A 22,856-nucleotide genomic window follows, 5' to 3' on the forward strand; every position below is an offset into this window, starting at 1 on the left:
AAATGTAATTTTCAGAATAGTAATTAGCGGAACAAATTGGAACAATAGTGTAATCCACGATTATGAATAGAGAGTGTGCATCGTGTAATTGACAATAGTGAACTTGGAACAATAGTGTAATACTCGCTCAAATCAAATGTACGTAAATTTTTATAGACTAAATAGTATATATACCAAAATCGGACCACGTAAAGAAAAAGAAATGGACCACAATTGGGTGTTGATGAGCCCTAATCATCTAAATGGATGGGTAGTACCCTAACGTATTCAATTTCTCTGAATCGTTATTAACATAAATTTGGTTCGCTCCTTAGTACCAAATATGTTTGCCCTCTTAGATCAAAACTCTGGATCATTTCTTCTTCTCATACCTTATGTTAAGTCCACATCTCAAGAACGCATATATTATATCGCACGTACGTCTTGTCAAACTTATACCAATATACCGTGGACATAAACCCATATTTTCCATTAATATTATTTCTATCGAATCATCCTTTCGTGAAATTTGAATTTTAAGACATCCATCGCTAAAAGCTTGTAATTTACGAGCACATGTCAACATATGACTATTTAACATCACGCCTTGTCTTTGTGTAAATGTATATGTGTGACCACATTCGTACATGATATCTCGTGTGCACATATATGGTATGGTGAAAACTGAACATTTCTGTGCCATTATATATTAATATTCATAGAAGTTTATTTCTTTGTTTTTGCAGAATTTGAAAGTTTGTGAAGCCATTATTATCATATATTTTTCAAGTTGAATTTCTCTAAAATTCTATTAATATTTAATAATAAAAAATATTATGAGTTTTTGTGTTCATATAATGAGAAACTCAATTTGATTTTTTTTCAAATATAGATACTATGAGGTTATGTTTTAACCAAGCATGATATAAAAATTCTTTTTGAAATGTTATATTTACTTTAGTTTACAAAAAATGTTATATTTACTAGCTTAAATAGTTTAGCATGAAAATGATTTTAACAAAATTTATTACTAGAAGAAAGAGGAAATCGTCCACAAAACCCTTAAATGGTTAATGCAAACATAGATCAACAAATTTTGATAGTGACTTCGCGATAGTCGTTTGGAAATCAGATTGGCATGAGTTGCTAATTGCAAATAGCAGATCGATGCCAAATTGATAAATTAGATTTTGGATGGCCGTGTCGATATAGACACTGTTGCATGGATATCCAAGCAGTTTCGGCCAATTGGTAGAAGGGATGTGACGGTGTCTTGCAAGTCTTGAGTTGCGTTGTCGTTTACAAATGTTGCCGTTCAGCTAGTCTACACTAAGTATGTGAATGCATTATGCTTAGACATACAAATAACAATGGTTACTAGATTTTTTCATTTTAAAAACATAGAAATTGTTAAATAGAAATAGTTATTCTTATTCTACTTTATCTGACTACGTGTTCTTGTATGATCAATTCGTTCTAATCTTTATTTTAATAAATGTTTATGCGTTTATTTAAAAAGTAAAGGTTATATATTAATAAATTTTGTTTTCTAGTTTTGTCCAAAAGGAAACATCATCCATTCCTCGAAGTTAAATTATAGGAGTCAAAATTTGACACGTAATAAGAATCTAGTGAACTTTTAAACCAATCGAAAGGGATGATTACGAAGAACAACAACCACAGAAGTACTTTGATTTGTCACTCGACAAAACCAGAGGAGACATCCATGTGGAGCTTATTGAATTATTGTCCTAGACTCTTGGGAAGGCACAAAAACTAAAATTTTAATTGAGATTATCAGATAACCACGCCAAAAAAATAAGGAAAATGTAGGAAATCACTCCTTTCTTTTCAAGTTTTTCATATGTTTCGTACGTAACATTCTTAAAAAAAAAAAAAAAAAAAAAAAAAAAAAAAACATTCTTTTTGATATTTTTTTCTTTCCATTTTAAACTGTCAAATAAATAATATTAAGATGAGTTATACAGTTCTGAAAAGGAGTTTCGTTTTTTTTTTGTAATACAAATTCATTAATTCAAATCTAAAATATTTCGGCTATTACAACCGGAGGTATGCTCGACGGTAAGATAAACAACAATAACAATAGTACAATAAAACATGAGATAGAACACTACAAGAAAACATAACTATAGCGAGGAAAAATAACGAGGAAATTTAATCCTCGTAAATTTACGCCGACTTTACGAGTATCTTACAAGGAAATTAAAAGCAACGTTAAGTCGTCGTAAAATAACGACGAAAGGATTTCCTCGTAAAAACGACGTAATATAACATGGTTTTTACGAAGAAAAATAGTTTCCTCGTAAACTCGACGTAAAAGTAGTGTCTACTTTACGAGGAAATATTTTACGTTTACTTAACGACAGAATTTCGAGTCCACCAACTTTATAGTTGTAACACGTTTTTTTTGTTTCGGCTACCTAACTAAATTTTGTCGTAAATTCCAAGTAAACATTCAACTATCAGATTCGAAAATTCCCTATAAATATGGACGTTTGAACATCATTTTAAACACACCAACAAAAAAAAAGTGAAAGAAAACAAAATGTCGGCTCTGAGAATATTTTCAAGTTGCGGAGGTGGATGTATATGCACAGAGATGCTAACGGGAGAGTGACGAAAGAATACCTCGAAGGGCTGGAGACATTTAGGCATCAAGCAGATTCCACACCGCTCGCCCAAGAAAGCGGTAAGATGTTCTGTACTTATCGGAAATGCAACAATTCGAAATTGACAAATCGTGAAAATGTTTGGAAGAATTTAATAAATAGAGGTTTCACGCCAAATTACTATATCTGGTTTCAACATGGAGAATGTTATAATTATGAGAATGAAGCTAGTAGTAGTAATAGCAATTTTCAGGAAGAACCGGTTGATCATCATTTGCATAATGAACATAGTTACCATCAGGAAGAGCAGATGGTAGATTATGATAGGGTTCATGATATGGTAACTGATGCATTCGTAGCTCATGATGAAGATGAACCTAACATAGATGCAAAAAAGTTTTATGAAATGTTAGATCCTGCGAATCAGCCACTTTACAGTGGTTGTAGAGAAGGTCTCTCTAAATTGTTGTTGGCTGCTAGAATGATGAATATTAAAACTGATCACAATCTACCTGAAAGTTGCATGAATGAATGAGCAGACTTGTTTAAAGAGTATTTGCCGGAAGACAATGTGTCTGCTGATTCTTATTATGAGATTCAGAAACTGGTTTATAGCCTTGGGTTGCCTTCGGAGATGATAGGCGTTTGCATCGACAATTGCAAGATCTACTGGGGAGATGATGAGAAGTTAGAAGAATGTCGATTCTGCAAGAAGCCACGATTCAAGCCGCAAGGACGATGACGTAATAGGGTACCGTACCAAAGAATGTGGTACCTACCAATTACAGACTGATTGAAAAGATTGTACCAATCTGAGCAGACTGCCGGAGGGATGAGATGGCATGCCGAGCATACTCAGACGGATGGTGAGATGACTCATCCATCAGATGCAAGAGCCTGGAAACATTTTAACAAAGTACATCCGGAATTCGCTAGCAATAGTCGGAATGTGTATCTCGGATTTTATGTTAATTAGTGTTGATTAGGTGGTTAATGTAGGGAATTTAGCTACATTTATAGAATTTGTTGATTACTGTTGATGTTAATTTTAAAAATTAAAATTTTTTTCCAGGTTCGAAAGAACAGACTTACTCCTCATTACAGAGAGATGTTCGGTGAGCTTGGTAGTCGTTTAGACCCGTCTTCTTCAGCTCACGGTTCTTCGGGTCCGGAGACTGTCCCCGAGAGTTAGTCTTCTCAGAGAGTCTCTCGGTCGCCTCCTTCTGGTGCACCATCGGTTCTTCGATTCGTTGCACCACCGGTTCCTCATGCTCATGTCCCAGAGGTGCCTCCTCCTGTGCCTCCTCCAATGGCTCCTCCGATGCCGGCCGGGATTCATCCCAATTTGATGGTGCCGCCGAGTGCTCCTTACTCGCAGTACATTGTCGAGGACCTTCTCGCTCAGCCAGGCAGAGAAGGTTTATCACTCCTAGACCCGACCGACCGGACCAAGACGATCAAAGGTTACTTTAAATTTATACTTTAAATTTATACTTTAAATTCTTCTAAAATTCTTTTATAACAATAATAAATAATTTATACTTTAAATTTGTTTTTTCAGGTTTGGGGTTGACAATTGTGTTGCTCGAAACGTAACCGAGACGATCAAAGGTTACTTCTCCGAGCCACATCCGAACTGGAAGAAGACGCCGATCTACGTCAGAAAGACGTGGTTCAAAATTTTCGCTGTAAGTAATTAATTAATTATATATACTTCAATTTTTTATTATTTAGAGTTTTTAATTTTTTAAAACTAATTCTTAATTTGATTTTTTTAAAACAGCAAAAATACCATTGGTCCAAAAGGGTCAATGAGAGGGTAAAGAAGGCGTTTAACGCGAAAACGAAAGTTCGTTTGTTGGAAATGGTCTCCAACTGGAAGGGAGACTGGATCGTGAAGGGGTATGAGCGTGGCAAACCCCCTGAGCTCACCACAGATGTGTGGGATGGCCTCATTCCTTATTGGCGGGATCCTGACGCCATTAGAGTCGCCGAATCTTGCTCTGCCTCCCGTCAGACGGTAGATGAGCACGGCCACGGACCGATGTTTCACTCTACGGGTCAAAAACCCCACGCCGGTATCCGTCTCGATATGATAATTAAATATTTAATTTAATTAATTTTTTTTATATATATATTCTAACTTTCTTAAATGTTTTTTAGGCCAAAGAGACGGGAGAACTCCCGTCTCTTTTGCAACTTTACGAGAGGACCCACAAGAACAACGCGGGCCAATTTGTAGATGCTAGGTCCGAGGAGATCTTCAACGACTTGGTTGGCTGGGTTGAAGACCGCCAGACCCAGCTGACCCAGGAGTCCACCGACGGATTATCCGTCACCTTATCCACAATTGAAGTGGATAAGATTTACGAGGAGGTAAAATTTTTAAAATATTAAATTTTTTTATTATTCATTTAATTTAACCTTAATTTTTTACTAACAATATTTATTTTTTGTTTTTAAAGTTGTCCCTAAGAAAAAAGGACGGACGTTGGGGATTCGTTCCGTCAACGTTCCGAGAGCGACATCGTCTTATGGTCAGCGACGGGATAATGAAGTCACTCAGCTGCGTAACGAGTTGGACTCGACGCGATCTGCGTTCACAGCTCGTATGGCTGGAGTCGAGGGCTTCTTGGACGTTGTAGCGTCCACAAATTTGGAATGGGAGTCCTTGTTGAGGAACATGTGACGAAAAAATCCCATTCCAGGCGAGTCATCCGGCACACATGACGAGACGGATGTAGAGATGAGGAGTGAGAAATTCTACCGGGCGATAAACGACCCTTAGTTCTTTTTCTTTTCTTTTCGTTGGTTGTATTATAAATTCAAAATTTATTTATGTATAAAATATTTTCGTATTTACGTTTATTTTTATATTATATTTTTATAAATTATTTTTATATAAATTAAATAATTTTTATTATATTTTTTAATTCTGGAAAATAAAAAATCGAAGTAAATTCGTAGCTAAATTACGAGCACATTACGTGGAAACTTTGCGAGGAAGTTACGAGGAAATTATTTACGACAACACTACGAGGAAAGCTTACCGAGTATATTACGTGGAAAGCTTTACGTGTAATTTACGAGGAATTACTTTCGAGGTATTTACGAGGAAATGTAGCGTCCTTCTTACGTGGAATGGTTACGTGGTTTTTACGACGAACACTGTGCTTCGTCTTTACGATGAATTGTGTTTCTCGCTAGTTTACGACGAATTTGCGAGGAATATGTGTTACGACGAACGAATAACGACGAAACGTGTTTCCTCGCTAATTCCTCGTAAAGCTCGTTTTACGACGAACTTACTACGAATTTCGCCGTCGTTAATGTTGTGTTTTCTTGTAGTGAAAGTTTTAAAATTAAAGGAGAGACTTGCTCAAAGTAAAAAGACCCACAAATAATCTTCACTTGAATCCTAGAAATGACAGTTTAAAAGAGCTTCAAATAGTCTGAAACGACGTAAATACCTTAGTGAAAGAGATTTGGAGGAGTTCAATATCAGGTTGAACACCGGATATGATTCACCTCTCACAGAGAGGGAAGATGCAGGAGAGTATCTCTCAACTGCAAGGTCAGCAGTAACCTCAACAAAACTCACCGAAGAGACTAGGTGAATCTCAAACGACGGCGAGGCGGACTATGAAGCATAGGTATCAATAGTATCAAAAGGCCTTAATTGCATAGGTTTGACATTGAAACGTGCACTATCATCTCTAAATACCGCAATGCTTATTCAAGAGACTAGGTGAATCTCAAACTTTAGCTTCACTTTCAGAAAAAACAATTAAAACAACAATGGAGTTTGGTGACAAAGCATACGGTTTAATCGGGTCAGAAGCTCGGACCTTGACATTAATATGTTAAAGTACAACAGATTTTCTTAAACATAATAAATTCGTTTATTTTTTAATCCGTAATTGATAATCATATGTTATTGGGTACTAAATGTACATAGAGTAAAATTTTCGGGATAGTTTAATCTTCTTATGTTTCATATAAGTGTCCTTGTAGATTTAAAATTTTATTTAAATATAAGTTTCATTTATTTTTAATTCATATGTTTGCTAGTTTTACCAATTTATGTATATTTTCAACTCATTAACTAACAAAATAAAATAAAATAAATATTAATTATAATGTATAATAGAAAATTTAATAATTTATTAATATGTATGAAAATTTTTAAGGGAGGGTGTATTCAACTAAGAGTTTGAAGTGATTTGTATTAAAATGACAAATCCACTGTTATTCTTAAAAAACACTTTAAAATCTAGTGTTATTGAACTTGTCATTTCATAAAACACTCTGAAATCCGCTGTTATTGAACAAAATTCAAATCAGAGATTTTAGAGTGCTTTAATTGTTTTTAGAGTATTTGAGAAGAGTTCATTAGTTATTAAAATAAAAATAAAAATCTCATTGTTTTAGATGAGATTCTAGAGTTGTTTAACAAAATCATCTCAAATTCTCAGATTTACCTAAAATCATCTAAGAATTCACTAAATATCAAATCACTTAAAATATCAGATTCAATACAACCGCCTAAACTACATATATAACATTGGCATTTTAGGGTTTGAGCCTTATCACTTCACTTGTATGATGTTCATTTTGAGAAATAAGTCCACGAATCCCAGTTTTTTTTTCCTTCATTAAAAACAATCATCTCAATAGAAACACACACGACTATATCGATTGAACTAAATTCTATAATAATGTACACTTGAATAATCTAAACTTTTACACTTTAATTTCTTTGTTTGCTTTTAAGGAGAGTTGGCAATTTTAGGGTTTATGTGCAAATATGGAGTCGACAGCGCACACAAACTTTTTTAAAGCAACCTCCCACTTTGTCTTATTTTGGATGGGATTCTGCCACAAAACTAATCAAAGAGCCCCATTTACACGAGTCCATTATCTCTTTCTATTTGTTTTTTTCTTCTTTAATGATATTGATACCCAATAGATTCTTCAATCCAATAATTGTCTTTTGAAAGTTACAACTAAGAAGGAAATAATTAACTTCCAAATTTTAGCAAAAAAAAAAACTAAGAAATTTAAAAAAAAGAAGAAGATTTGATTGAATTTATTTCATATCAAACAATAATTTCAATGTCAAGAGGGATGTAATAGACTACTAACTGCTCTGGCAGCGGGCAATGTTTTTTGGTTATCGTCTCTTTACAACTAATTACCAGCACCAATCCTAACAACTTCGCTTTATGACATTGATCAAAGATTGCTAAGTCCTTCTGTAGCTTCTTTAGATTTTGTTTGCATTGTATATAGTCCTTCAATTTTTATATGTAATAAAATGTAAATATGATAGATTGTGATTAATTGTCAAAGATCAACATGCAAAGCTCTCATTCCCCCCCCGGTAAGGATAAGATCAAGATCTGGATATTCGACCGAAGATAAAAAAAACGAAAACAAAACATGAAGATATAAACCGACTGAAACCAAAAAGGACGATTCAAAGAAACTAAACCCGACTCCGGCTCTGAGAGAGCAACCGGAGACGGAGAGTAAGCTTCAATAATAGAGGGTTGATGAGAGAAGGCAGAGAATTTTCGAAGAGAGAGAGAAGGTAGATGTTTTTTCTTTTTTTTTTTTTAACTTACGAAATAAAATAAGAAACAGAAGAATAAAAATAACGAAGATGAAAACTATATATAAATTATAAAAGTATCAAAAGATTCTATATTTTTCTTTTGGGAAACAAAAGAATTACGTAAAAAACGTTTATACCAGTCGACCGAACAATCAAACCAGGCGCCCTCTAACCCGTAACCGAACGGGACACAGGATCGTTCGTCAGTGGCAAAAACTTTCAAAATTACGCGGAAAAGAAGAAAAAGACAAGAAGAACAGGGAGGAGGACGGCGGAGAAGAAGACAGAGAACTCTGTCCGGAAACCACCGTTGGGAAGAAAAGGGTAAGCGTCAGGAGGAGGCATGACGCAATTGTCTCCGTTAAAGTAGATCCTACGAGGAAAAGCCCATCCTTTCTCGAACGTAAACGTTGATTGATCTTTACGGAACAAAATCTCCGACTGCACATTCCCAAGAGGCCCTGCTTCTGATAAGAAGTCGTTGTAGAACTTCATTCCCCACAGCATCGCCGTATCGTCTGCAAATTAAAAAAAAGAAAAAAAGAATCAATCTTTATGATCCACCACAGAGAGAGAAGATAAGATAGAAACAGAGTGGATGTGTGTGTTTTACTTAATCCGGCGTAAGGAGAGAGAGATTTGTAGTTGAAGCTGAAGATCTGAGTGATGTTGTCGAGGTTAGGATGCTGAGCAACCATGTTCCACTGCGAGTAGTTTAAACGGTAGTTGAAGTTTGTGATTGTGATCTTCACTCGCCAATACTCTTTGTAGTTCTGCTTCACGTGCCAATGCACTCGGATGGGGCACAAGTGTCTCGTGCATTGCACCAACGGTGGTAAGATCGTTCCTTTCTTGGTCGGTGGTGAGATGACAGACGCTAAGTGAGGTGTGTCCGGGCTGCAATGTCACAAAGTTTCAGACTTTGTTGTTTTGTAAAAAACTGAAACCAAAAAGAAACAAAGTTTGAGACTTTATGACTCACTCGAGACAGGCGCCGGATCCTGTTTTGTTGTTCTGGCATCCGCAAGCGCAAGTTGGACATCCGACAATGGTTTCGTTGTAAAAAGAAGACAAAGAAACGCAGCAGGTTGGGGTTCTCTGAGCAAGGAACTGCGAGTATGTGCATGTAATGTTCCATGTCACTGCAATGATTGAAAACTGTTAGAACGAAGACAAATGCTACAATATAAAAACGAATTATTGGTTCTTACTCATAGCCTGAGTGGTTCTGCGAGTGTCCGGGGTGACAAACTGGGTTGGTCTCACGATCTTAGCAGGGCCGCAAGTGTAGCCTGGACCAGGGCCCATGAGCGTGAAGTTTCTCGGCACGCGGACGGTTTTATTCGTGGTTCCAGCAGCGCCAACGCTGATCTGGAAGGAGCTGGCTGCAGTGCCAGGGTCTTGAACCCATGAGTTGAGGACACCGCCTTTGCAGCAGTTTGCAATCTGCTGGTTGTAAGGAGTCCCCGGGAGCAAATCTACAACCGTTGGATCTTTCTTACAACAATGCGGTAGGTTTCCTTTGTACTTTGAACAGTCACCTGTTTAAAACATTAACACATATTAAATAAACTCGCAATTAGAACATTAGACTAATGGTACTTAAAACATTTTAGTTGACCTTGTTCGGTTGTTTGTGCTCCGACCATACTCCATATAACTTCCTTCTTAGCCCATTTCCAGCCTAATGTCCATCCTGGAGATGGAATGTGTCTGTACTTCTGGAAGTTGAACATGGTAACCACGGCCTAGATCACAAACAAATAAACAATTTAGCAAACTTAGTTTTGTGAATCATAACCGATAAACAAGTTCTTAAACTTACAACATAGCCATCAGGAGTCCAGCTCATGACATCCCATTTCATTGTAATGTTGCCTTCTGGATCTAGCGCATCATATGCTTCTGCCAAAATGGTTTTACCAATTATATAAAACAAAAGGTTAGAGAACTTTGTTTCTACTGATCCAACTTTGCTAACATACCAAACTGTCCGCATAACTAAAAGTATGCATCAAGTTCTGTACTTCTCGGAAAGTTTCTATTTTTGGATCACAGAAACTTGAAAAGCATAGAACATACAACATTACTAAAAATATAGGAAGCACTAATATGTAAAACTGAAGTCATAGTTTTATGATCTGAGATTTGCAAAAGCTTTTTGTTTCACTAATTGAATAAAGATCTAGCATTGCCACCAAGAAGGCAATTATGTAACAGAGTATAAAAAAGAAAGCAGATCAATGTAATAAGGAGAGTAAGAAGTCACCTGTGGAAGTAAAAGAAGAGGAAGAAATCAAGAAGACGATCCCTACGGCCAAGAAACTCATCTTGGAGACAATGGAGGTGGATCTGGAGATGAAAGACTCCATTTTTGTTATTCCTCTGTTGATCAGAGCAACGGAGCTTGTTCCAGATCCCTTAAGATGGGTCTGGTTTAAATCTTATACGAATCAATCTCAGAGTAATAAGCTTTGCTTGAATGTGAAGTGGACTTATAAGAGAGAGCAGCAAGATTTTCAGCTTTGCAAATAGAAGAAGCACTGTTTGGGATCTGGCTGGCTTAGTGGCTGTTGCAGTAATTTTTGAGCTGGGTTTTTACTGATTTGCCCACTTTACCCTTCTATTTTGGAGTAAATGAATTCAAATGATTTCTCCACTTAAAGATTATAAATATACTTTCTTCAAATAAAACCCTTAATCTTGCATATTTTAAATCAAAATTAATGTTTAACAGCTATAATAAATATAATATATTTTATTTTAAAATTTTGGTAGTATATTCGAGACTGACTAGGTGTTTTGTCCGCGATGCGGGTTTAAATATTTTCATAATTTTTGAAAAGTTCTTTGTACACTATATTCATAATTTTAGTAAAAATTTTATTTGATTAATATTTAATTATATAATTTATGTTTTTAATTTTTTACTAAAATACTTTTTCGGATAACAATACAATATATATATAGAAATTATATTTTTTAATTATATTTTTATATTTTGGATAATTCAATATTTTATTTTTAATTATATAATTAAGAATTTTATTTGATTAATATTTAGTTATATAATTAACTTTTTACTAAAAGACTTCTTCATATAACAATACAATATATACAAAAATTATTTTTTTTTTAATTATATTTTCAGATTGTGGAGAATTTTTACTATTATTTTTATTTTAAAATTTTGGTAGTATATTCGAGACTCATAACGATTTCTAGTCTAAAATAAAGGTTGTTTGTATAAATAGATTCACATTTAAATAAAAAAAAGATACAAATTCTGAAGGAAAAAAAACATATATATAATTAAGTACAATAATTTTCTTGAATTACTTTATTCAAAGCTCTAAAATTTTCTGGAAGTGTTTCACGAGTTAGAAAGGGGCTTTTGTGTAATTGTCATCAGAAGTTAGTTTAATACCAGAAGATTATTACCGGAGACGACAGCTTTAAGAAGGAACGTGGGCAATTAACACTGTTTTAGGTTGTCGGTGGGGAAGAAAAAATGACATATGTGGACAGATTTTCAATTATTCTCATTTATCTACTTGTGTTTTTCAAGATTTAAAAAGCTAAAATCGTCGAATTTAAGGTGTCGATATATAATGTGAAAATATGAGACTACTATTCTAAAAAAGAAAAAAGACTAGCCTTGGCTTATTAATTTCGTACTGGTAAAGTGGTAGTATGGTATTGTTTGTTGATTCATTAGTTCATTATTAATTTTACTGATATAGTATTGCCGACACTATCAAAAACTAACCCAATAGTAACATTCGGTTTGGTTTTTGTTTGACTAAAATATCCGAAATAAAGACAACAAACCAAACACCAGTTGTATTAATATTAGTGGTGAAAGTTTCATTCATTAATTGATCACCGTGAAGGCGTGAAACTAACCATCAAGTTCAAACATGTATCTCAATGATTTTGTATTGTCAACAAGACTCACAACTCTAAAAATTCGCATATGCATTCGTTCATCTAGAACATGTTCTTGACACACACCAAAACAAAGATTATCGGATAATAAGAAAAAGATCCAAACCCATCTTTCCTCGTTCGTCAAGCAACGTCTCCGTTTCCTGGTTAGATCCGACGAGTGTGGTTCTCTTTTTCATCTGAAGTTGTACTTCCACTTGCCCCACCAGAACTGCTCTGCACAAAACCACCATTACCAACTGATTCACCACCGCTTTGGTCGGCGTTTCTTTCTCTCAGCATGTTGCTGCCTTTAGAAGTCATCGACCTCGGTAGCTTCAGTTTGGTATTATTTGCCTCTCCAGAGTCGCTCGGCTCCTGAGATGAAGTTGTTGCTGGTGGTGGATCTACAACGAGCTGAAGCAGAGGCTTCCTCCATTTCCTTCGTTTCATTGGCTTTGGCACATTTGTTTTACCCTGAAACCAAATATCATCAAATAAGCTATCTGCTGTCACAGAAACGGAGAAATGATCAAATACAATGAAAAAGTCTTAGAGAATGTTACCGTCGTGTTTCCTATGTCTGACAGAGGCTTTCTTCTTGTTCTGGTTCCTTCTCCATCATTAGTCTCCTCAACTGGCTTGTCAGCAAGAGCGTTTTGGAGCAGCAAAGCTCCACGTGAAGCAAGGACTTGTTGTTGTTCTTCCTGAGAACTCTCACTGTTGTTGTTCTGCTTTTCGTCTGCGTTCCTGTTGGAACATTTAACTGAAGAGCAACCGCATGAAGGACCACAAGATCCCTTTGTAGCTCGACATTGACATTTCATCGTTTTGCAAGAAGAGCTCTTACTGCAAGTGCAGCACACATCAGATGTTGACGTGGGTTTCACTGCCTCATCTGAAGGAGAGTCCAGGTTCTCTTCGTATGAACGCCTCGGCACCACACTAGAGCGCCGTCTTCCCACTTTGAAGTTTCTTTTCCTGTTCAGTTTTATAACTGAGTCCTGCTCCGACTCACGCTCTGATTCTTGCTCAGGTTTCCACTCATCGTCAAGATCTGGATCTTCCCGTTCATGGTCCGAGTCATCAGAATCAGAGGTGTCCATGTCCTCATGAACTATAACCGAGTTCCGGGCTTCCTGCTTTTTCAAGCTGTGCTCGTTGTTTAAATTCCCCTCCGCAGACCTTTTGATCAATTCAGAAGCCTGTAAAATGGAATCCATGCAAAATTTCAGAGGATAAGTGGCATTAGCTATCAAGATAAAACAAGAGTAGTAGAAGCTAATTTTACTAACCTGTGCCTTCACCTGATGCGCGAGGTCTGCTTTTTGGATCTCCAAGTATCTAACAAAACTGCTAAACTTCACAATTTTTTCTTTCAGGTCTCTTATTAGGACGTCCTTTTCCCTGCAGTCTGCTTCTCTATCTCGAGCTAGACACCTTTTAATTAAACAATGGACATGTATAAGAATAAAGAATGAGTTGGGAGTCATATTTGGAATATGATCTCTAAAAATGCTTCAGTGAGATCTTACCTCGCAGTTGATGCCAAATTGAACAGATAGTTCATGATACTCTTTGCGTCACCTAATGTTCGAACTTGGTTCCACCTCCCTCTTCCACCAAATACACGCTCCCGTTCCTCTGCTTCAGACAATTGTGATGCCATGGAAACGAGAGTGTTTGAAGAGGTCGCAAGCATATTCTCCAGAGCGAAAATCCTTGAGTTTCTTGCACCCGGAGACATGGTATCATCATCAACGCTGCTTTGGTTACAGAAGACGTAAAGGGTTTACTAGTTTTTCAGTAATGAAATGGTAGTGGTACTGGTTTATACAAAATCACCACTCACCTTATCTTGGCATTCTTGAGCAACTCGTTTTCTTCCCTTAGCCTTGCAACTTCCTTCGCCATTCTTGCTCTCCTGAATTATGACAGGAGAAAGTTTAATAGGAACATTATTTTAGAATCAGGCCATGAAGAAAGATATAAAACAAGCACATACTCTTCCATTTGCCTCTCGTACTCAGAACGCACTTCGTGAACCCGAACAGTGACTTCAATCTCATGCTCAATTGCTTGCATCAATGCCTGCAAATAAATCATCAGAAAGTTGCATTAACAAACCAACCAACACAGTCACCTAATAAATGGAAAAACAAAGCATCGATTTCATATAAGTTGGCGGGTGTTACCTGAGTTCCTGGACCATTAGCACTTGCACCACCTGCATATATAGTAGGATAACCAGTTAGTAATTTATACCAACAAAGATAGAACTGATTATACTAATCCTTACTCAATGTCTCCCGCGAAGACGCCTTTCGATTTTCTAAAAGCTCTTTGAGTCTTTTTGTCGCCTGGGAAGCCTCTTCTGTCTTTCTTTGCAAAACCTGTTAAAACCACAGACGATTGAGCAGACATGATAACAGAAAAGATCAAGTTAATTTGTCTGAAAGTTTATAAAGATGTGCGCACCAGCTTCTGTTTTTGATTCAGAGCCATGAGCTTGTGCATCTCATACTCGTTTCTCCTTCCCTCTTTTTTTAGCTGGTTAAATTTCAAAATACAATATAACGAGAGGTTCAGTACACACAAGAGATTTCTGAATAACCATGTCAAATGTCTTCCAAACTACAACGAGACTTTCTACAAGCACATGTTGTATTTGAATAGAGGTGGTGACTAATGATTGAGAAGATGAAACTTGTTTAACTTGTTCCTTAGTGGTGCAAGACAGACACACTTATCAATCAAGTAAGCCTCAAAGTGATCAAGAAAAATCTAATATACCTGCATGACTTCCTTCTCTCTTGAGGCCTTCCAAGCCCTGAACTGTTCTGATTCTTGCTTAATTTTTTGCTGCAATTGCACCTGCAAGTCCAACCGAAGCAGAAAAGTATAGTTAAGAGACACAGCATGAGCATATATGTTACAGTGTATTAAAATGGAGATCACAGGAGAAAAAGAACACCTTTTGGGACTTAATTCTGTGTATTTCATCTTGTAGTTTTCTTGCTGCGTCGTCACTTTTCTGCTTTTGCCTTAAGAGTTGAGCTTGTGCATCTTGTTTCTTCTTCAACTCAGAAACCTAAAGGGACGATGCATCATGAAAAACCATACTGTATGTAGATGACTGAGTATAGCTGATAAACCAAAAGAGGCGGTACCTGGGTTTCAAGCGTGTTCAGTTTCTGAAGATACGATTCCTTTAGTTTTTGGGCACCATCGCCTGGGGCAGATGGTATGCTAGCAAGGTTCTGTCTCAACCCTTCAATTTCTCTCTGCCAATCCATATATTATTTAATCAAAATCCGAGTTCATAAATTTCATCAAAATACAATATAGAGCACATAACACTGACCTGCAGTGCCCTTTTTTCTTGTTCTAGTTCATGGACCTTTTTCTCATAATGTTGTTTGAGAACAGATGTACCACCGCTTGAATAACGCTTCATTTCAGCCTTCATGAATGAATTGAAATGTTATTGCAGATGAAATACTAAAGGAGAAGTTGATATGAAAATAGTACCTCCTTTTCTTCAAGCCTCTTATCCAATTCCTTTAGCTCCATATCTAACTTTTCTTGAAGTGAGCAATGTTCAAGCTCCTTTTCTTGAAATTCAACCTCATCTGCACACACTGCAAATCATGTCATCTATGTAAACAAATGAACACAGCTTAGCATGGCATCTATGTAAAGAATGTGTTTATCAATTTAAGAATTAGCATATGAAAGTCTGAGGCGCTTCTTTCTATTAGGCAAGCAAAAATGGTAAAACATTAGTAAAAGTTTCAACCTGCGACATCGATCACTTTGTCTTCACAATCTGACGACTCATTGGATGAGGGGAACAAGACATTACTCGAACGGGGTCCATCTTCATGGGAATCAATAGACTCAGAATATTTGTAGCTACTGACTTTCTTTAAGCTTTTGACATGCAGCAGCTCTCCTTCTAGCTCTTGAATTTTTGAAACGTACTTGTTGATCAAACCAACATCCTGGAAGAATAAACACGTTAGCCAAAAAGTATCACTTGGTCATAGATTTTAACTAAGGAATCGTAAAGGACACCTCACCTCATCTTGGCAGGATTCAATCTCATCCAAGGATTTACCATTGCGAACAGATTCAATTTTCATTATAAGTTTGTCCTTCTCAACCTAAATGGACGAAAACAGAGTATTAAATGCTAGATCTCATATAAAGCTGACCCATCAAAATAACGTGAATAGAAGAGAAACCTGAGCGTCATAAGCACGTTTTGAGAAATGCTCACAAGCTACTCGCCGTTCTTGAAGTTCATTTTGTAGCTCACGATTGCTCGTCTCAAGCAGTGCTACTTTGTGCTTGAGGATCTAACAAAGATTATATAGGTTTAAGGTTTAAATACTGAAATCATGTGACTAGCATCAAATGTAAATGTCTTTCTAAGTTCGGACTGAATACCTGAAGCTCATCAAAAGCACCACTGTCACCCCTATAGAACAAGAGTTCTGTCTGCAGCTGCTCAATTTGGCTCCTCATTCGTTGCATTTGTGCGGCTGCTGGGTCTCGATTAATCTAATCATTTCAAAAAATGACAAAACGGTAAGGTCATAAAGTGCAAATAAAAACATAGAAATATCTAGTAAGAAGTAAGATATACGTACCACGGCTTTATTCTGAATATTGCGTGCACGATTAGCATATTTTAGTGTGTTTAGTGTCTCCTCAGCATTTGTATCAGCGGGACTTACACAAGCTGCGTCATTACTTGCGTGATTAAATCAATGTAGGAATAAAACTGATTGATCAAAAGGCTAATATAAGTGAAAATCATACCAATCATCACAGTTTTACTATTGCCACCAAGAGAGTCCTATATTACAAGATAGTACGGTTAATATGCTCGTGAAATATAAGTTTTATTGACAAAGTATTGTAAAAAAAGATACAAAAAGCCTTAGTACCTGAAGCAAACGAGTGAGCTTGCTGTCACGGTAAGGAACATGACCTCCTTCCTTTCTCTTTCTCTCATCTCCTAATGCACTGATTACATTTCCTAGCGCAAGTAGACCTTTGTTGATGTGGATTCCTGTAAAAACGTACAGTAGACAAATCTCACAGCTTAGTAATTTGTCTCTCTTTACAAAACAAAAGAAGAGTAATGTAGAACAGAAAGAAAGGTGGGAGATGATAACCTTCTTTCAAGCGCATCCCATCGGCTCCGGTTCGTTTTGCACGTTCTGAACCAGCAAGATCGACCAAATGAAGCTTTGCACATAGTATATCTTCACCGGCATCTTCAGTCATTGTGGAAGAACAACTAGAAATTTTCTTTTGTTCCAGCGTGATTGTGAAGATTGCATGAGACCGACTATAAGAAAAAAAACTTACATTAGCAAATTTGAGGAAAACGGAAAGGAATATCTAGTGAAACCATGTAAATTTTACTAGATTTCACCTTGACTGGCTATTCATGTTTGTGCTGCCAGTAGCACGAGCCAAAGATCCTCGAGCTAGAAAGGAGCCCATCTCCTCTTTCGTCTTCACTTCTGCCTCAGTAACACCAGCCAAAGTGATGCCTCCACTAGCAGTTTCCCTGATCTGAATTGGAGCTCTTGAGAGGGCAACATGCTTCGCCTGAACCGCACCATCATTCTTTAAGAGAGCCGGGGAATTTGAGTCAAGCAGATCGAAAACTTCTTCCTTAAATATCTGCAATTTGAAAGGCAAGCATTGAAAATCAAATGGAAACATACAAATCAGATCTCAAAAAAAAAAAAAAAAAAGCAAGCTTGATAAATCCTATTACCTCGATAAAAGACACACGTATCAACAGTTCGGTCGAATCTTTAGTTGTCCCCACTCTTTTAAATATATCTTCCATCACCTTTGGTATAATACCACAATTTGCTCCATCTCCACTATAGTTAGTCCCCATGGTGTAAGTTTTACCTGAACCAGTCTACAATAAACAGCAAACAATGAATTTCAATAGTTGAACATCATGTAGCTCTAAAGAAAACATCATCAACGAGAATCTAAAATCAAACCTGTCCATAGGCAAGAACTGTAGCGTTATATCCTTTAAACAGTGCGTCCACAAGAGGAGCACAACAATGATCGTAGATCTCCAAACACGGTAATCCCGCATTCCCGAATACGAAGTCGTATGTAAAGGTGTGTGAACCTATATGAACCTGTTGAATTCAAAAACAAAAAAACTCAATTCAGCAAAACCCTATATCAGAATCGAATCAGCCAATACGAAAACCACCAGAAAAATTTGAGAAATTAGATGCGGAAACGCCTTACCTGAGGCTCCTTGGGCACAACGGTGATGCAATCGGTGCATCCATTGAGAAGCTCGGGGGTAATCAACGGACGAATGTTGACGGCGACCTTGACGCACTCTGCGGCCTCCATCTTCTCAGCTCACAAACGCGGAAACCCTCCGTTACGGATCCAGCAGAACCACAGCGAAAAACCCAATCGGCACACCACCGAAAAAGCAGATCCAATCCGGGAACCGAGAGCTGGGAGATTTTGAAATGTTCGCGATGTGCGAAACCTGTGGAGGAGAGGATTCAAAATTTGAAGGAGAGACAGTGAGGAGAGAGAAGCTTATACGAGAAAGAAATAATAGAAAAAAAGGTAAAATTAAAAATTAAAAAATATATTTCTGTTTCGGGTGGAATACCGCGCCTCAAGTCCAAATTCAAAACTCTTTGCGACCGTTACGCACGTGAGCGTAGCACGTGACCACTAGAAATTAAAAGGCCCATTAGTTTGATATTCGCTCATTTTAAGCCCATTTGGCCCATAGTTAAGGCCTTTTGTCTGAAAGTGAAGGCGAGGAAGACGGAAGGTTTTAACTTAACAGGAAGCTCAGAGCTACTCTGGTTTCGAGCTTGAGAAAGAATTTTAAAGGGTTAAAAGATGGAGAATAGTGGCAGTTTAGAGCAAGCTCTGCAAGAGGGAAACATCTTGAGGCAGCTCAATGCCCTTATCGTGGCTCATCTCCGTCACCATAATCTCTCACAGGCATGTCTCGTCTACTAACTACATACAGCTTCTCAATTTGGGTTCTTTTTAGTGTTCAAGGGTTAAACTTTGAAATTCATTTATATATATAGTTTGTCTGGATTTGAAATCTAGCTAAAGCTCTTCTTTTCCTGAAGATGAATCATGTGATAGTAATACTTAGAGGATGATGTGTTAGAAGAGTACTTACTTAAGTTCTCAATCATTATTGTTAAATGGTTAAAGTTTTGATTTTGAGGTTGAACTTTTTAGGTTGCAAGTGATGTTGCTTCAGCCACCATGACACCATTGAATGTTGAGGTTTCTCCAACCCGTCTTCTGGAGCTTGTTGCAAAGGTTGTTCGTTGTTTTTTTTTTTCGGTTTCCCTCTCTTTTCCACATATGTATGTTGTTTATGACCCATGAGAACAGGGTCTTGCAGCGGAGAACAACGGGTCACTGAGAGGTGTTTCTTCATCAGTCTTGTTACCCACTTCTTATGGATCAGTCACTAATCCTCGCACAGCTTCTATTGACTTCAGGTCTTGTCCTTTTTTTTCCAACGGGTAACACATTTCTATGTTACTTCAGAGCTGAAATAATCTAATCGAATGTTTGGACTTTTCCCAACTAGTGCTACTCATGTAAAGGGCTCTTCAAAAACTCTCCCAAAGCATGAATCAAAGCAGCTATCAGAGCACAAGGTATATATAAATGCATTATTCATGTCTCTGTATGAGTCACATCTTAGTCTATCCTTAGTTATATTCTTCTCTGAGCAGTTTGATATTAGGCTGATGTTAAGCTTATGCATTTTTATAGAGCGTCGTCAGGTGTGCAAGATTTAGTTCTGATGGAATGTTTTTTGCAACCGGCGGTGCAGACACATCTATTAAGCTCTTTGAGGTACTAAAACTACCTGGAAACTTTTACCCCTTAAAGCATCATCAAGAATTGATAGTTCTTTGTATATGCCCTGTTGTGCTGTGTTTTTGAGGTGCCAAAAGTAAAGCAGATGCTTTCAGGAGATACTCAAGCTCGACCATTAATACGAAGTTTTTATGATCATGCTGAAGTAAGCCTTACCGTTCTTTTATTATCCCACAAACTTCTTGATTTGTTTGTGTCTCATACTCTTAATGAAAATCATTTGTAGCCAATAAACGATCTTGATTTCCACGCTCGGAGCACAATCCTAGTATCCAGTGCCAAAGACAACTGTATAAAGTATCTACTTATCATTTATGTTCCCTATCTGAATGTGATTACTAGAAATTGTGTGTTCACTTCTTTCTTTGCGTCTCTGTTAGGTTCTTCGACTTCTCTAAAACAACAGCTAAACGAGCATTTAAAGTTTTTCAGGTAGACCTCATGGTTGTTCTCAGTTTCTGTTTAGCTACATTGTGACAAAACACGCCATGTCATTGAACTAATAACTCTAAAATTCTGTAGGATACACATAACGTGCGCTCTGTGTCTTTCCATCCTTCTGGAGAGTTTCTTCTTGCAGGTGAAATCTCTCAGAAGACTGTTACAATAAGCTGTTTTATGATTCTTCGATTGTATATACCATGTTAAATCTTTTCTTTTGGCAGGAACTGATCATGCGGTTCCACATCTGTACGATGTAAACACTTATCAATGCTTCCTTCCTTCAACTTTCCCAGACAGTGGAGTAAATGGAGCCATTAATCAGGTACTTAACATGTTCTGAAGTAAGGCTCTATCTGTCATCATCTCTTGTGGTTAATCATGGAGTCATGACTGTGAGATTCTTGGTTTCCTCAGGTGCGGTATTCTTCAACTGGATCCGTCTACGTTACAGCCTCAAAGGATGGATCTATTCGACTCTTTGATGGGGTAAGCGCAAAGTGTGTACGCTCCATTAGCAGTGCACATGGAAAATCAGAGGTCACTAGTGCTGTATTCACCAGAGATCAAAGGTAGAAAGAATGTTCAATCATTCTTCTCAGAGCATACACTAGTTCTTGACAGAACAGTTGATTGAATCTCCTAGAGCTTTTGTTAGGTTTGTTCTCTCGTCTGGTAAGGATTCTACGGTTAAGCTATGGGAAATAGCTTCTGGTCGAATGGTCAAGGAGTACCTCGGAGCAAAGAGGTTAAAACTGCGGTCTCAGGTGATGATTTTCTCAGCCTCTTGGAACTGTAATTATTCACTTGGTCGACTTATTTTAAACGGTCTTCATTGTTGTGGTTAACGCAGGCAATCTTTAATGACACGGAAGAGTTTGTAATCTCCATAGATGAAGGAAACAATGAGGTCGTTACGTGGGATGCGAGAACAGCAGAGAAAGTGGCAAAGTGGCCTTCAAACCATAACGGTGTACCGCGGTGGGTCGAGCACTCACCGGTTGAATCAGTCTTTGTTACTTGTGGAACCACAGATAGATCAGTTCGGTTCTGGAAGGAATCCGTGTAGAAGATACTTTTAATCAACCAAACAAATGTTTTCATATCTTGAAAACATAAATGTTACATGAAGATACAAAACAACATAATTTATGGAGATATATGTGTCCTTATGAGGATATTATTTTAGAGACTTGTGGTGTTCATGTTGCCTTGTTGAAGACGCAAATAATGTTCCAGGTCACTGCATAAGTATAGAAACAAAGGAAGTGAGCTCAACAATTAGAACTATATACTTGTATCTGTTGGGATTATACTTACTCAGTGCTCTAGTCATTCTCCTTTTGTCAGCGCTTATAAACGTCGTGGGTCTAACGTTCTTAGTAGGTCCACAAAGATACTGTTGTTTAGGTGCTGTGAACATGAAGTTTACCGGCATCCTAACAGTCTTAACCGTTGTACCAGCTTTACCAACGGATATCTGAAATGCACTTTCTAAACCGGGTTTCAAGACACCGCCTTTGCAGCAGTTAGCAATCTGCTGGTTGTAGGGAGTTTTAGGAGGCAAGTCTACAACTGTTGGTTTATTTATGCAGGAATGAGGGCTGTTTCCTTTGAACATGGAACAATCTCCTTGCTTTGTGGTTCGTGCACCGACCATGCTCCAGATCACCTCTTTTCTGGTCCATCTCCAGCTCATTTTCCATCCCGGTGAAGGAATTGAGCGTTGTTTCTGGTAATTGTAGGCTGAAACCACAGCCTGAGAAAACACAAAGGTTCGTTTATTCTCTGAGTTTTGGTGAGACAAGAAGTAGCTATCTATGATGGTTGAACTTACTACGTAGCCATCAGGTGTCCAGTTCATGAGATCCCATTTGATTGTGATGTTTCCGTTGCTGCTTGTGAGAGCTTCTGCAGATTAGATAACACAAAGACTTCATAAGTTTTTCAGAAGAGACAAACAGAGAAATGAAGGTGAATGTGTAGGAGTAGAGAGATCCTCTTCTTCTTAAGATTCAGAGATTTACCTGAAGAAGTGAAGCATGAAAAGGAAGCGAGGAGCAGAACGATCATGGCAGAGAAGAGAGACTCCATTTCAATTTCTTGTGGTTTCAATGGGAGAAAGAGATCAAGTTATGTAAGAAGAAAGATCAAGCCGCAGACTTTGACTTCATACCCATTTGACTTCTTACCCACGTGATGAACAGCTGTACAGTGATATCCGGGATCCTTGTTTTAATTATTATCAAACATGATCAACGACAAGTGCAACCTAACTTGGATTCACAAGAGAGCATTTTCAAACAAGTGAATAACCAAGC

At 37.3% G+C, this 22,856-nt stretch overlaps 4 protein-coding genes across 6 annotated transcripts; 1 reads left to right on the forward strand and 3 right to left on the reverse strand.

The window, feature by feature from the left end:
- Positions 1-8,266: 8,266 nt before the first annotated feature.
- LOC106411053 (protein COBRA) lies at positions 8,267-10,761 on the reverse strand. Its single transcript, XM_013851730.3, has 7 exons — positions 10,496-10,761; positions 10,052-10,131; positions 9,848-9,974; positions 9,438-9,767; positions 9,209-9,368; positions 8,840-9,123; positions 8,267-8,744 (listed from the first exon to the last, which is right to left on the reverse strand). The coding sequence occupies exons 1-7, from the start codon at positions 10,596-10,598 to the stop codon at positions 8,452-8,454; spliced, it is 1,377 nt and encodes a 458-aa protein (XP_013707184.1). The 5' UTR covers positions 10,599-10,761; the 3' UTR covers positions 8,267-8,451.
- A 1,375-nt stretch (positions 10,762-12,136) lies between these two features.
- LOC106410762 (kinesin-like protein KIN-4C) lies at positions 12,137-18,775 on the reverse strand. Of its 3 annotated transcripts, none has more exons than XM_048762012.1 (26): positions 18,457-18,775; positions 18,195-18,341; positions 17,954-18,106; positions 17,603-17,856; positions 17,340-17,515; positions 17,109-17,233; positions 16,981-17,017; positions 16,809-16,900; positions 16,606-16,719; positions 16,401-16,514; positions 16,236-16,319; positions 15,953-16,157; positions 15,685-15,794; positions 15,518-15,616; positions 15,324-15,437; positions 15,128-15,244; positions 14,947-15,027; positions 14,632-14,703; positions 14,453-14,546; positions 14,349-14,380; positions 14,159-14,244; positions 14,006-14,077; positions 13,689-13,919; positions 13,449-13,593; positions 12,720-13,358; positions 12,137-12,630 (listed from the first exon to the last, which is right to left on the reverse strand). In XM_048762012.1, the coding sequence occupies exons 1-26, from the start codon at positions 18,565-18,567 to the stop codon at positions 12,322-12,324; spliced, it is 3,813 nt and encodes a 1,270-aa protein (XP_048617969.1). In that variant the 5' UTR covers positions 18,568-18,775; the 3' UTR covers positions 12,137-12,321. The 3 variants fall into 3 exon arrangements, with proteins under 3 accessions (XP_048617969.1, XP_048617971.1, XP_048617970.1); XM_048762014.1 differs by having other exon boundaries at positions 13,689-13,916; positions 15,685-15,785; positions 18,457-18,774; XM_048762013.1 differs by having other exon boundaries at positions 15,685-15,785; positions 18,457-18,774.
- Positions 18,776-18,991: 216 nt separating this feature from the next.
- On the forward strand, positions 18,992-21,738 carry LOC106410620 (cleavage stimulation factor subunit 50). The gene is made up of 13 exons (XM_048762015.1): positions 18,992-19,185; positions 19,438-19,521; positions 19,597-19,706; positions 19,799-19,868; positions 19,987-20,070; positions 20,162-20,239; positions 20,321-20,391; positions 20,475-20,526; positions 20,617-20,674; positions 20,760-20,860; positions 20,953-21,107; positions 21,194-21,302; positions 21,389-21,738. The coding sequence occupies exons 1-13, from the start codon at positions 19,081-19,083 to the stop codon at positions 21,602-21,604; spliced, it is 1,293 nt and encodes a 430-aa protein (XP_048617972.1). The 5' UTR covers positions 18,992-19,080; the 3' UTR covers positions 21,605-21,738.
- Positions 21,618-22,800, reverse strand: LOC106410619 (COBRA-like protein 5). The gene is made up of 4 exons (XM_013851162.3): positions 22,563-22,800; positions 22,373-22,446; positions 21,856-22,294; positions 21,618-21,778 (listed from the first exon to the last, which is right to left on the reverse strand). Exons 1-4 carry the CDS (start codon positions 22,627-22,629, stop codon positions 21,738-21,740), a joined length of 621 nt encoding a protein of 206 aa, XP_013706616.1. The 5' UTR covers positions 22,630-22,800; the 3' UTR covers positions 21,618-21,737.
- Between the last annotated feature and the right edge of the window lie 56 nt (positions 22,801-22,856).

This window comes from Brassica napus, chromosome C7 (genome assembly GCF_020379485.1).
Source record: "Brassica napus cultivar Da-Ae chromosome C7, Da-Ae, whole genome shotgun sequence".
Lineage (NCBI taxonomy): Eukaryota > Viridiplantae > Streptophyta > Magnoliopsida > Brassicales > Brassicaceae > Brassica > Brassica napus.